The following is a 14,624-nucleotide window of genomic DNA, read 5'->3' as shown; positions in this document are numbered from 1 at the left end:
GCTGAACCCACAGGTTCAAGAGTCTGAACCTGTTTCATTTGAGCAGTTTTTTTGGACTCCTTAACACTCTGTCATGGCAAGCGGATGGGAAAAGGGAATTTGAAGAAATAATTCTGTTGCCTTCAGGTGATGCTTTCAAAGCATTAATTGCTGGTACGAGTTATTAACTGTGGCCAGTGTGGAACCATAATCCTAAACGTTACAAACTCGGCTACCAGTGCTGCTGTGGGAAACCCAATGATAAATTTGTGTGGTATAACATACAGTGCTTTTCTGTCGTTTATGTTTAGGAATCCTTTTGCATAGCTGCTTATTGTTAGACTTACTCTTTTAAAGAAAGGATGATGTTGGCCACCTTTTCTTGTGTTCTCGTACTTAAAGAAGCTCACATCTTTCAGCACTGGAGTGGCAAAAAAAATGATGCTGTGAGAATTGTGTTCCTGCCGTTCTTTTCATTCAGTTTACAAATCTTAAATCCCACAGCTTTTTGTGACTAAAGAGGAGGGAGTTGAAACCTTGTAACTCAGTGTGTCTGCTCACTGGATATCTGCAGTTCTAGTAGTTGTGTGTGTTTTACTTTTTATTTGTGGCTAAATAATCTGTTTGATGGCATCTCTCTGGTTCTTTTATTAAAAGGCAGATCGGGAGCGGCGCAGAGAAATTTCCTTACTAGATGACATTTCATCGCAATGTCCGATCGTTTGGGGCAAATAACCAAGGGAAAGGATGGGAAAAGCAAGTACTCGACTCTCAGCCTGTTTGATAAGTATAAAGGAAAGTCAATAGAAGCTATCAGAACTACAGGTAAGAAATGCCTTCAGAAAACTCCTTTTGGTGTCTTCCAGGAGTGTTGTTGCAGAGTTGATTTAGGTTGTTGGCCCTGTGGGTAGGATGCGCAGTGGGAAGCAGCTGGGTTGCAGAGCTGTTTGTGCTGGTGTCTAAGCCTGTGTTTCATTAGGGCTTCAAGGAAAACGTCTGCAGTTCTTTGTGCTGCTGTTATTGTAGAGATGTGGAGGAATTACAGCAAAAGAGCTGGGGACTGTTGACCCTTGCATTTAGCCTGTGTCCTTGCTGCAAAGTCAGGTTGCAAACTTGAGTGAAAGCCTTCCCGGGGCCTTAAGCTATACCAAGACAGGGCAGTTAAGCTGACTGGAGTGCCGTAAGTTGGTCAGACTTTGTGTGAGGTGAGAGTCAAGGACCGAAGGCCTCCGGGGAAGAATCTGAGTTAGTTTTGTAGCAGAGATGTGCCCGAAAGTAGATGGTGGGGTTAAAAAAAATGGAAGTATTGACTGGCTTTGGATTTGGTGTGGGAGTAGAAAACCAAAGAAAACAAAATACCGTCTTAATAAATGTGATCTGGTGGGTAGAACTGGAAAATCTAGACCTCGGGACTCCTGGGTTAGATTACTAGTCTGTCTGCTAAGAGGTGGAATTGGATGTGTGAAATCGCTGTGAAAGGGCGATGCTGCTTCTCCTGGGTGAAATGAAAGAGGAGTATCTGCACAGGTAGTGGAAAGACTCTGTGGGTGTTTTCTGTTGGGAGAATTATTTCTCTCTCCCTCCCGACTGTTGTAGGAGGCTGCCTGTTAGCCAGCTGCTACAACAGACGGCTGCTTCACCGTGGTCCTGTGGGAAATGACCTGTATGTTGACATAGCAGCAGTGGTGCTGCTTGTCATACCGCTCTGTTGGGACTGCACCCAGCCACACTATGCTAATTAAGGTTACTTATCTAGCAGGATAGAGCCCTCTATGACCTGCTGTTGTTCCTTTTTCACTAGTTATTCCTAGACATGGCTTACAGAGTCTTGGGAAAGTTGCTGCTGCCCGGCGCATGCCACCTCCTGCAAACTTGCCTAGCTTGAAGTCTGAGAACAAAGGAAACGACCCCAACATCATTATAGTACCCAAGGACGGTACAGGATGGGCAAACAAGCAGGATCAGCTAGACCAAAAGTGGTAGGTAGAGCTACTTTTTCCTAAGCTTTGTCAGACAAGCAGCAGCAGTTATGCACTGCTGTGCTGTGTGTGGGACCTTACAGTGCTCAGTTCTCTGTTGTCCCTGCCAGTGCAGAGCCAATGTTAGCTTGATCTTTTAGTGACTGCTGTATTGCCAGAGTCGTTTGTCTATCTTCTTGCCTTCTCTTTGATCTCATCTCTGCTGTCTGTTTTCAGTTCCAGTGCGACGGCTGCACAGCTGCAGGAGTCGCTGCCGCAGCAGGGTTTGCCGAAATCTGTCTCCAATTTGCAGAAGCCGACCCAGTCAATCAGTCAGGAGGTAGGTGCAGAGGTCTCTGACTGCCACCCTACTTTCTGTGTCCCCAGATAGCTTGAGGGTTTTCTTTAATTGTGGTGCCTTGCACAAGTAAGAATCAGGAGGCTGCAGTTATACAGAACAGCTCCTTTATAATGAGTTCTTGCACAATTGACTGTGTTTGACTCCCAAGTTACCGTGCCCCAGGAATGCTGTACTGCAGTTAGAGTATAATTCTGTGCATGTTACCGCTGTACCTTTCAAGTGTGTGCAGAAAGTCTATCTTCAATCTAGAAAGAATGACTGGAATGTGGGATGGCTGGTTAGCACTTCTAAACTATTTTACTTTGGGTCTAATTCAAGTGTCGATTGGTGACAGCAGATCCAGCTCTTGCTCCCAGCCTGATGAGACTTGATAAGAAGAGATCTGGTCATGTGGGAGAAGTAGCCAGTGTCAGGACCTGAAAAAGCTACTGGCAAGTAAGAAAGCTTCCCAAGAGAGTGCAGGGACCTGGCCCCTCTGTGCTGCACGTTTCACGTTTTTAGTTTAAAAAAAATAAAATTTCCCAGCCCTTGAGGTTCAGGGAGATCAGGACAGGAATTTTGAAGAGGAGAAGAGTGGTTAACGCATGAGAAAGTAGGGTAGCCTTAAAGCTGAGGTGTAGCATGGAACACATCTAGAAGATGAAGAGGGACCATTTGAGAAAATGCAACTGAACAAAGGGAAAGTTTGATTACAGGGAGGAAAGCAAGAGGAATGATTTCAGGAAATAGTTGGTGAAGATAAGCAAAGGAGAGATGAGAGGCAAGACAGAGAAGAGGATTTTTCCTGTAGCATCATAGTACACTGGAGTGAGGAGCAGCTAACTTTAGCCCCAAGAAGAAGCTGGGGAGACCTGTGGTGTCCAGTGATGTCTGGATGATCTAGGGGTCTGAACTGAACCTGTGCCAGCCAGGAGTTGAGAAACAGTCATAACACTTCACTGATCTGTGGGCACTGGGTTGGTTTTTTTTTGTGTGTGTTTTGTTTTCAGAGTACAAATTCAGTGCCAGGTGGACCAAAGTCATGGGCACAGCTGAATGGAAAGCCAGCAGGACAAGAAGGTGGTGAGTATGATGAACAGAAATGGAGCTGGGTATATGCCTGTTTCTCCCAAACAGGCGTGAGGTGGAATGGATTCCGTTTCTTCCTGCCCTCCCTGTCTAGACTGGTGCGGAATGGGACACAGCTGTCTCGGTTACGGTGCAGTGAGGCCATATGAGTCTTGTTTTCAGTCTGTGTAGTGTGTTGGCTGGAATGATGCAGCTGTATCTGTTCAGGTCTGCCGGTGCAAGACATAGCTTGAACAGAATGTATCTCATTGCTGCCTTGAACCAGAATGATTTGTACACTTGGGAAGCAGCAGGGAGTTCTGGGAGGTGAAGGTTTTGAAGGAGAAGGGGAACATTTGCCCCTGCATAAGCATCTTCTGTCATCCCAGAGCAGCGTGTAATAAAGGTGCAGAAAACAGAGTGGAAGAGGGGAGGGATTGGTTTGGAAGAAAAGAAGAAAGGAGAAGAGAGGACATCGGAGACTGGAAATGCAGGCATCTCCATGGCTAGTAGCTTGGGGAGCTGCACCTAATTAGGTGGTCAAAAGTGAGGCTGTAGTGATAATACTTGGGGAGTCTGACACAGCATCCTTAGTCCAAGGGTGTTAGAGTGTCAGGAGGTGGAAGTGGCATTGAAGCTGTTGCAGAATGCACTTGCTTACACCTTGGCTGAGGCCTTTCTATTAAGTCTCCTTCAGTAACTGTGCTGCTAATGGTTTCTGCTTGACTGAGGATCCTGAAGCAGTGTTAACATAAACTGGGAGTTTAGTTGTCTTCAGATGCATGCATTTCCACACAGGAAGTGGTTTCCAGCTGCGCTGAGTACCACCATTGAAACTGTAGTGAGAATAACAGCTCCCGTCCACTGCTTTAATGTGAACAGACCTTGAACCATTCAGTTGTAGACTGAAATTGGAGAGCGATTTGAAAGAATTGAGACAGCTGCAGATTGCAGAAATGGAGGGGGCAAGCTTATCCTAAATTAAATTAGTTCCTTAGAGGACATTTCTCAAAGGCTAAACGTTAAAGCAGAGACTTGTGCTCACCTGAGGTTGGTGGCCAGTGCAAAGACTGCGTCTTGTTTGGTTAATTGGTACTTTTTTGAGACTGTTGCTGTGTGGACCTTCTGTACGGTCGTTTTGAAATCTGATCATCTAACGATCTTCTTAAAGATTTTTTTTTTTTGAAAACTCATTCTAGGTCATACTTATCAATATAGAGTTCTCAACCCCAGAAAAGAGTTGCATATGTGGCTAAGAGCAGCTTAATTAGAAGGTAATTGAATCACAGCAACATCAGAAATCTAGCTGAAAGGACTTCTTAGGCCATCCCATTGTCACACCTCTTCTCCAGTGGCATTGAACAATTGCTTTTCCTTCTAAGCGAGTACAGGAGTTTCTAATACTGTTGACAAAGAGGAGTCTTTTGCTTTTTGCTCTCTTTTAGGTATTACTGCTGTAAAATCTTTTTTGGGAGGATGTATCATGAAGAAGTGTGGTCTAGGAAATTAATTATGGACTGCTTCATGCCTATGTCTTCTGTATAAGGAGCATTTGGAGGAAAAAAAAAAAATATGCACCAAACTTCTATCAGTGTGATGCTGCCTAGGGTTAGAGTGCAAATTGTTAGTGCCTGCACATTAACAGTCATTACGTTGTGCAGCCTTGCCTGGGGGGCTGAAAGACATTTACACACTGTCAATATTCTCATTGCCATTCTAGTTCAGTAGAATTATGGGGTAGAAATCAGAACTCTCAGCACACCTCAGATATTTTGTGGTGAGAAATGTCCTTTTTGAGTATTCTCATCTCTCAAAAATACTTGAAGATGTTACCTGCAGCACTTGCAGTGTCTTCCCTGGAAATCTTCAGATGGGAGGTCTTGTGCAGTGTGCAGGTTCCAGAAAGTGAAAATGGCTTAAGCCAATCCTTCTTGATTCTTTAGGGCAAAGAAGGATAAAGATAGATCAGACTCTTTTGTCAGGTCTTCAGGGCTCATTGGTGATACTTCTAATGTGGTAATTTTGAAATGAACTTTATAAAAAGAACATTAGCCAAGTAACACCAAGAAACAGTTCTCAAAAAAGCTATTTTTTTAATGTTTAGTAGTGCAATAATGCCAACAATTTCCTTTTATTCATTGTTATCTTGCCAATAGATTTAGGAGAATTGCTGTGTTTTGTTTTGCAGTCACTAGCAGATCTTTAGAATGGACAGAAAGCTGTCATTCTAGGGTGACTGATGACTCGGCAGGACAATTTGCCAATGAGTAGAAATGAACCTGACCTGATCTGGCCAGTGATCTGCATCTTAAAAATGCTGCGGCAGGGAGGAGAGTGGGTTATAGCATACAGCACTCTATCCTTGCCTGTGGCCTTTCACTGAGTATATTACCAGAAATCTTAACAATAGATTTCCCTGGTAGACTGAGATCTGAGCAGAAAGGGTCTGAATAGAAATGTCAAATACTTGATAACAGGGTATCATCTATAAGTGATCTTGCAGAATTTATATCTCTGCCTCAGTCTGAATTTTGTGCTTCACAAAAATAGTTGGAAGCTGAGAAAGTTCACTCTGACTTCATTGAACATGAGAATTTAAATGAAGATCCCAAGTTAAGAGTGTGGGTGTACTGGGTGGGGGCACGTGTTGTCGTGTTGGTGGCAGTGTCTGAGAGTGTTTTGGATGTGAGCTGAGGTGCTAGTACGATAGTAATTTGGGTTTAAATATGCTGGAGACCTAAATTGTCAGGAAATGCCTTTCCAGGCTGATCTCATAAGGGAATCGGAGGAGTCAAAAGATCTCTGAGTCCCACACTTATTTGTCTGACAGGTTCAAGGGCCTCAAGCCGACTGTTATCCTTCTCTCCCGAGGAATTTCCGACGCTGAAAGCAGCTGGCGAGCAGGACAAGGTTGGCAAAGAAAAGGGCGCCTTAGATCCGTCGTATGGGCCAGGACCAAGCCTCCGCCCCCAGAGTAAGTGAATGATGGTGTCTTTCTGCCTTATCCCAACTCATAACCCCATAGACTGTGTTTTGGGCAGGGGAATGCCAGTTCACAGTGGTCTCAGATATTTCATCATTACATTTCCTTTTATCTATGAGCTCACGTGTCAAGCTGCTTAGCAAATGACCACAGATTTGCATGTAGTGCTGATGTTCACTGGTTGAGTTCTGTGGTCCAGACTGTCATCGACTATATTGTTTAATAAAAATTGCTATATGACGCAAAGCAGGCCCCTTCCCTCTGGGCTAGGGGAAACATGAGTGAAATGAGCGGGTGGTGTAATGCGGCTTCTCTTTGAGTGTTTGTGCTTGATCTAATTGGCCTTAATTCTGCAGGGTAAGGACTGTGGAGATGGGAAGCAGAGTTGGTTGGAATTTAGGCTTATTGACAAATAAGGACACCACTGGTGCAGGAATTACTTAGTGACGGCTGATGCTGCTAGTCTCTTAGGATAATAAACACATTTGGAAATTCTCGTTGGTCCCTGATGTTTTTCTGCATGCTTAGTGTAATTAGGGCTTGACCAGAGTATTTGAGTTTTGATACTGGCAGAGTGCCTGTCTGCATTTATAAATGTTAATATAATTACTACCTCCTTTCCAGATGTCACCAGTTGGAGGGAGGGCGGTGGGAGGAACATAACCTCTGCCACATCTCTGACCGCCTCCCCTGCTGAGCTGGGCAGCAAGACCTCTAGCACTGGAGACGGAGCCCCCTCCTCAGTGAGTGCCAGCGATCCGAAGGAGCCGTCTCTCCGCCCAGCTCAGCCTCTCCGCAAAGGGGCTTCGCAGTTCATGGGAAATGTCTACCAACCACCTACATACCATGACATGCTACCTGCTTTTGTAAGTTGCCTTTTCCCCACAGTTGTATAATGTCCCTGCTTATAATGCTGTGTGCGTGGGTTGAAGTCAGCTGAGATACCTGTTTTCTAGACTCAGTTGGTTCCCAGGGCTTGCTCAGGGATCCTTCTCTTGATCTATTTTTAGTTTCCCATGTTGTGCATTTACCCTTTCATGCTAGAATAGTGTATTGCAGCCTTGCTCAGCCCAAGGAAACGTTGCTGCTTTCCATCTAGAGCTGGAGAGGGTAACCATTAGGACATGGCCTGTTAGGCAGCTAAATGTGAAACATTTCTTTTCCCTTTCGTGCGGATGCAGCTACAGTGCTCATGTTGTAACCTAATCTGAGTAAGCCTTCCTGTGGCAAGGAATGGGAACAGACTATTCTACTTTGCCTTGTTCCAGATGTGTCCACAACAGCCATCTGAGACCCCTGCACCGCTGGACCGAGGGTCTTTCCCCCTTCCTCAGCTTCGGCTTGAGCCCCGGGTACCTTTCAGACAATACCAGATGAATGACCAAGATGGGTAAGGCTGCCATGACTGTCCCACTTGAGAGGGAGGTTCAGGGTGTGACATGAACCTTAAACCATGCAAGAATTTGGGCCAAGGGTCCAGTTGTATGGGTGAAGCTGCAGGCAGCCACAGAGGAAACCTGATTCTTACTCAAAGAAGTGCTTTCCTCCGGCTACAGCAGCATCTGAAATGTTGCAGGACTGTAAGCACTGTGTGTCTGAAGAGCAGGTGGACGTGACAAGTAGTTTTGTGTGATCTTGGACTGGAAGGGTTGCAGCTCTGATCTGTAAAGTCTAGGAAGTGGGTATCAGGTTGACAAGGGAAAGAAACTTTGCTGGACAGGGAGAGAAACTTGGAGTCGTTGTATATAGGTGCGTGGTAGAGAAGGACTGATTCACTGTTACAAACTCAGCTGTACTTTCTTTTCTTTACTGTTTGCTGTTTCTAACCATTTCTTTGCATTTCCGTGTAGAAAAGAGAACAGACCTAGCCTGTCTCGCCCAACACGTCCAGTTCGGCAGCAAGGAGAGCGAGCGCCTCGGCCCACCATTATCAATGCAGAAAACCTAAAGGGGCTGGATGAACTAGACACTGATGCGGATGATGGATGGGCAGGTAAAGTGCTTCCATTCTCTTATCTCGGGCAACAGCTTTGGAGGTGAAGCAAAGTAGTTACTCCTCCCTGAAGCATGAAATAGCCAGGACGTTCTGGTGGCTCTGTTCACTGCCAGAGAAGCAAGGATGGGAAGCAAAGAGTGATCTGCATAATTGTGAAATGGCTGTTGGTGTAAATGATGACACAATGGATCCTTCTGATCCTTCCATCACACTGTGCTCAAGGAACTGGATCTGAAGACTCCTAAAATCTGAAAACACTGAACAGCAGGAGGCTAGCAGTATGGCTGCTGGGAAGATGAGTTAGTCCTACCTTTTCAGTCATGGTGTTCGGTATCCAGTTACACACACTCTAGCTTGGTAGCTGTCTCCTTGTTTGCAGCCCCCATTCGCAGACTGCTTGCTGCTTGTCTTCTGGGACCAGCCCAGCTGCTCAGCAGCGTGGGTCCACTACTCACATAATTTCCAGTGCATGTGGTGGACATTTGGCTTTCCACATAGTTTATGCCAAGCCTATGTGTTCTCTGGTTTAGTGCCAGAGAGGGCATAAGCTTTATCAGGACAAAGGAACCTGTTTCTTTCCTCTCATGTATTCCTTTTCCAATCTTGCCATCGTAGGTATTCATGATGAAGTGGATTACTCTGAGAAACTAAAGTTTAGTGAAGATGAGGAAGAGGAAGAAACTCTTAAAGATGGACGACAGAAGTGGTAAGAAGTGGCTGTATTTGCACCTACAGTTGTTTCAGTAAAAGTAAACAATAACAGGATCTTTTAAAAACTTGTTCTAGATGTTGAGGCTTGATCCTTCTGATTCACACTGTGACTTTGTTGATTCCACTGGCCATTGTTTGAGTGGGCTTCAAGGATGTGCATAGGTCTTGAAGCTGAGTGCCAGGATGCCAGGCTTTTTTCCTCCCCGCCTTTCTGCGTCTCACATTTATCTTGCTGCACAATAGTTGTGTTAATCCTTATACACTTTAGGAGGAAAAGCACATCGCTTGTTCTGGTGGGATTTGGTTTTGTTTTTTCGATCTTTCATTTCTGTTAGTCAGTTGCCTTTGCCACTTGATAAGACTGTAAGTGCTTTTTCAGGCGAGCAGCAAATGTAATAGCAAAGCTGTTTATGTGACAGGAACAGCTGGGATCCCAGAAGGCAGCGACAGTTGTCCCTGAGCTCTGCAGACAGTGCAGATGTCAAACACACCTTGGAGGAAGGAAAGAATTGGGGTGACTCAGTTGGCTTGTCCCGGTCAGTCCGGAAAGTGCAGGATTCACAGCAGCCTCCAAGGAAGCTGAACGGCTGGAGCTCTGCATCTGAATACCAGGTAAGTTGAACTGATGTGAGTGGGCTTGTGCTGCTGGATGCGACGCATCGCTGTCCTTAAGAGGCCACTTTGACGTTTTATTGAAAACAGGATGCTGATGAATTTCTCAGTTCTTTGTTTATATCCAACTAGAGAGAGGTCCATCTGCATAGCACTCCCACTAGAGAAAAGAAATTGAAGCTAATCCAGAGCAGTGGGTTTGTCAGATAGTGAGAAAATGGAGCTATTGAACCAGATAGCAATAACAGGCCCCACCAAAAGGGGGATTTGTGTGCATGGGGATAGAGGGGAGGGAGTCAGGAGGGGATTTTATCAGCATGGGATGCAAAGCTGAAGATGCAGGAGATGGTTGGGTCATGCTTGTTGAGGAATGTTTTTCCTTTGGCAGAAGCCCACACTGGGAAGTATTCTCAGACAGCAGTCCCTCGAAGATAAAGAAGAAAAGGTGCCTCTGAGACAGAAGTTTGTGCACTCTGAGATCTCTGAGGCTGTCGAGAGAGCCAGGAGGCGACGGGAGGAGGAGGAGCGGCGAGCCAGGGAGGAGCGTCTGGCAGCCTGTGCTGCAAAGCTGAAGCAACTTGATCAGAAATGCAAACTGGCTCAAAAGAGCGGGGAGACCCAGAAACACACAGAGAATGAAGACCTGCGACCCCCAAGCACAGAGAAAAATGCTGTGCAAGAAAACGGTCATGCTTTCCGTAGAGGTACAGAAGCATTGCTTGCCTCACCTTGTAAAAACTGCTTTTTTGGTATTGTGCCAGTCTTTTACCTGAAGTGTGGGGGACTTCCTGGGAGGGAGTGTTCAGAGCATACTTCAGCTGCCTCACATATTCTGCAGAGTATTTTGGAATGGTGATGAAGGTTCATTTTAAAAAAAAAAAAAAAATCCTATTGAAATAAATGCAAACTTCTTTGGTTGCCTTTATCTATGCTCAGTCAGCTGTGCTAGCAGAGACCTTGTTGGAACGGGCCTCTTGATCTCCTTGTGATTGGGTGATGATACTAACAAAGTGCTCACGAGCCACAGATCAGAGAATCGGTTATCAGTAAGTGCTGGCAGGTTTAAGGAGTAACAGGGAAATGGACTTTTCCTCTAGTGCTTAAGCAGAAGGCTGATGGCAGAGGAGGATCTTGGAATTTATCACTTAAAGCAAGATGGGCAAAGCCCTCTAGAACTATAAAGGCAGATCAGGGAGATTGTGTGTAATGTGCTATATATGATTGTAATAAAGTTTAACCACCTAATGCAGTCAGGACATGTGTACACGCGTGTATGTTGTGGCGTGGTGGTGCACTCGCAAGTCCTGGCATGAGCAGGGCTCTTCAAGGCTTACTTTCTTCTCTGCAGCAACCCCTGAGTTTCACGCGCAGGATGTCTCTGGTTATCTGGAAGAGGAGGCTCCTGGCCCAGCAGCAGCAGCCCAAAGCAGCAGTGAGGAGGAGCTCAGAGAAGCTCCCTCACCAGCACAGGAATTCAACAAATACCAAAAGTCTCTTCCCCCACGGTTCCAGAAGCAGCAGCAGCAACAGCAGCAGGTAATAGGTGTGACACTCCCACCCCTCTTCCTGTGGACCCCCACCAAAGAGTTGCGTTTGCTTGGTTCTCAACACTATCAAACTGTCTTTGGGCTGGGAGGTGATAAGTGGGTATTTTACCCTGGCCACCTTCAGTACTTTCGATCACAGATGTATCCTGTCTGACAGGGGTAAAAGGGCTCTGTATAGATTACATGAATTTTATGTGCACCCTGTGATGCTGGAGCTGTTGTGGTTAGGGCTTTCTGTGGCTGGGGAGAGGCCAGGTTTGTCACTTGCCTGGGAGAAAAATAGACACTGCTGTCAGAAATGTTGACTTGTCTTGCATAGTTGTCTGGGTGTCTCCTGACAATGTGAAATCTTAGGACTACGTGGTTTGTAGCAGAGCTCTGGTTTGCAAATGTGTGTGTGCAGGAGAAGCTGGGGTTGTTCCCCTTCCCATGTCCAAAGTCAAGGGAGCAGCAGTGGCTGTCTTGATACTTGGGCTGGGCCTGATCCAGTGAAGTGTCCAATGCCTTTGACTGGCAGTGAACTTGGTGAACATCTGTTCTTCCTCCGTGGGTCAAGATGAGAACTGCTGGTCTTCAGGACTGCTGCAGTGACAGGGAGCTGAATATACAGGCCAAGGGAAAGGAAAACCTTTGGGGATCAGCTGCTTCCATTTCACTTTGCACTTGCTGTGCCCTTACCCTGGTAAGGTATGGGCAGCCATTTGCGTGCCAGGGGCAAACTGTGCTTAGGTTGGCAGGTGCCTGGACTGCTTCTGGACTGAACGTCGGAGTTGTAAAGCGGCACACTTCTCGTTCCACCTCCTGACTCTGAGAGAGGTGGTCCTTTACATCTGCTCTCATCTTCTACCTACCCAACTTTTTTTTTGTGAGGCTCTTTCAAATCATTCTTCTGTTTGCACCATAATACGTTTGGTCTTAAACGAAACAAAAATGAAACAGTTAAAACTCTCTTGTGGGGCTCTGAGAGACCAGCCTGAACTGCTTTATATGTCTTGCATCTTGCCCGGCCTTACAGTGCTGTGTGTGCCATAGGTGCTATTCAGCTCTTCTTCCACATGCAGTGAACCTCCTTAGGGCAGCAGAGTCAAACCAAGGGACAGAATATTCAGGCTTGAGATAATGCAAAGTTAATTGCCATTCTTCATAGAATAACCACTTCAAATATGATATAATCAATGCTGCTGCAGACCTTAGTGAAGAGCTCACATTTGGCTTTTGCTTGGAAGCTCAGTAATTGCTCTTTTATAGATGTTCCCCTATGCTTGTTACTGGGCAGTTGACATTTTCATGATTCAAATGTACAGCAGCAAACGCTGCTAATCTTACTCTTTTAAAGAGATGCTCTTAAACTAAAAAGAATTCAATGTCTTTGCTGTCATGCTAATAATAGCACAGGTCACTACTACTGGAAGAACATGAAATTTTCATTTTATTTTCTCTTATCCTCCGTGTCATTAGTATGTATGAGGCAGTTTGTGTTTTGGCTGGCTTGTATTGCTGCTTTGTTAGCAATGGTTCCATGAAAAGAACAAAATAAAAAATAGTATTGGTATCATTAATGAAATATTTTCTCCAAGGTACTGGAGCACTAGGTAACTCGGATATAATCTTTGCATTTATCTGAGTTTCTCTCTTGCTGTAATGATGTGTCAAGTTTAGATTTAAGGGTGTCTCTTGCTCTGCAGTAGGGGATTGGGGTGTTGGTTTTTTTTTTTTTCATAAACAGTTACAGTACCTGACACTGCTGTAAGCTTAGTAAGAAAAGATGGTGGAAAGTTTGACAGGTAAATAGATGTATTTCCTGTTAATTGAAGCTGTTTACCTTTTGAAAGCTTTCTTTGGTACACAAAATTCCCTTCAAATATAGGTTCTTCTTGGACCTTTAGCAGAAGTTAAATGTCAAATCAGATTAACATCATGACAGTCCTCAGCTAAAGGAAGGTGGACTGGCTATGTGGGAGATAGGCTGACACTTTCAGGTTGCTTCCTATCTCTGGAGGATGCACAGGAAATATTATAAAATATTAATAACTCTCTTAATTGAGTTTAGGTTGTTCTTATCTAATCTGTTTGGCTAACATGAGTAGAACTAATATAATGCACACTAAATAACTTATAATTGCATTTCCTTCAAAGAGCAACATCTTTTAAAGTATTTGGTTCCAATTAGGAAATTGCATTTGGCAGGAAGCTGTCCTGTATCTCATAGAAGCGTTGGGAAAATGCAAACTCCAATCTTGAAGCTGGTCCCTTGCATTTGGCCGCGTAACCTGGCCCATAGCAGTGTGATCTTCTGGCTGCAACATTTTCTGGATGTTTGGAGAATAACAACTGCCACGTTTCCAGTTAGTGGTGAATTGCCCTTATCTGCTCTACCCTCCCAGCTGATCTGGTTTTGAGCCTCTAATACATGGAATGTGTTTTCCTTCGGCTGGCCAGTTTGTGATTCCTGGCACCATGACCATTCGTGTTGAACAGCCCATCCTCTTCCCTGCAGGAGCAGCTATACAAGATGCAGCACTGGCAGCAGCAGCAGCAAGTCTATCCTCCCCCATCCCATTCCCATCCCCAACGGACGTTCTACCCACCGCACCCCCAGATGCTTGGCTTTGATCCTCGCTGGATGATGATGCCCTCTTATATGGACCCTCGCATGGCCCAGAGTCGCACCCCTGTGGATTTCTACCCTTCAGCCCTTCACCCTTCAGGTAAGGTGTTTTCAGTGTTTCCCTTTTATCATGGCTGTTCAGTTGGTCCATATATGGAAGGTTGCTGTGCTTCACCCATCTTACCTCTGTCCAAACTTTGCATCCTGGCTGGCTGTGATTGACCTTCTCTATGGATGAGAAGGGGTCGGTTGCAGTGGGAGCTGGTGAGGGAAGAGAGGAGGTTGAGAGGTGCCTGTCCATCCCCTGCATCCCTGCAGTGGGAGATCTTCCCTAACAGCTTTGGAACCTTAGCGGGTGTAAAAGCACATCTTGCCCCTTGGAGGAGAAGGATCAGTTTGGGAGTTACTGTAATCATGTGAAGTCTTAATAGACCCCATTCAAGAAATGTGATGGAGAAATCCTGTAATTCCAAAGATGTGTGCTCCTAGCACCTTCCTACCTTATTGCTGATCTTCAGAGGTGTGAATATAAACATCAGAATGTAGAAATCACTCCCTTGAGTTTGTGGTTTGTTTTCACACACCTGCTTGCTTCCAAGCCAGTGATAGTGTGTAGTGTTCAGTGCAGGCTGAGCCTCGAGAGCTGTGGCACCTTTTGTATCGCTCCAGGTGTATTTCCCAGCTGTGTATTTCCCAAGCACAGGCTCCCTTCTACCAGAAAGGTTTCCATGGAGGGGCAGTCACCTGCTGCCCTGGAAGGAAGGGGAGTCATGGCAGCTGTGGGTTGTTAATTCTTCTTGGCTGTATGAGATCCTAGTGTTA

The 14,624-nt window shown here is 45.4% G+C and overlaps 1 protein-coding gene across 1 annotated transcript in view; it reads left to right on the top strand.

The window, feature by feature from the left end:
* Positions 1-635: 635 nt before the first annotated feature.
* Positions 636-14,624, top strand: part of PRRC2B (proline-rich coiled-coil 2B) — a 32,983-nt gene continuing 18,994 nt past the window's right edge. Inside the window, exons 1-13 of the mRNA XM_009700770.1 lie at positions 636-804; positions 1,781-1,958; positions 2,175-2,277; positions 3,288-3,360; positions 6,176-6,319; positions 6,953-7,194; positions 7,597-7,718; positions 8,179-8,321; positions 8,940-9,030; positions 9,455-9,647; positions 10,036-10,351; positions 10,996-11,183; positions 13,692-13,924. Coding sequence (XP_009699072.1) covers positions 690-804; positions 1,781-1,958; positions 2,175-2,277; positions 3,288-3,360; positions 6,176-6,319; positions 6,953-7,194; positions 7,597-7,718; positions 8,179-8,321; positions 8,940-9,030; positions 9,455-9,647; positions 10,036-10,351; positions 10,996-11,183; positions 13,692-13,924 — 2,141 coding nt within the window. The 5' untranslated portion in view covers positions 636-689. The remainder of the gene's footprint in view (positions 805-1,780; positions 1,959-2,174; positions 2,278-3,287; positions 3,361-6,175; positions 6,320-6,952; positions 7,195-7,596; positions 7,719-8,178; positions 8,322-8,939; positions 9,031-9,454; positions 9,648-10,035; positions 10,352-10,995; positions 11,184-13,691; positions 13,925-14,624) is intronic.

Source organism: Cariama cristata, unplaced genomic scaffold, assembly GCF_000690535.1.
Source record: "Cariama cristata isolate BGI_N322 unplaced genomic scaffold, ASM69053v1 scaffold5240, whole genome shotgun sequence".
Lineage (NCBI taxonomy): Eukaryota > Metazoa > Chordata > Aves > Cariamiformes > Cariamidae > Cariama > Cariama cristata.
The sequence above is the reverse complement of the archived record's forward strand: the minus strand, read 5'-3'. Positions and strand labels throughout refer to the sequence as shown.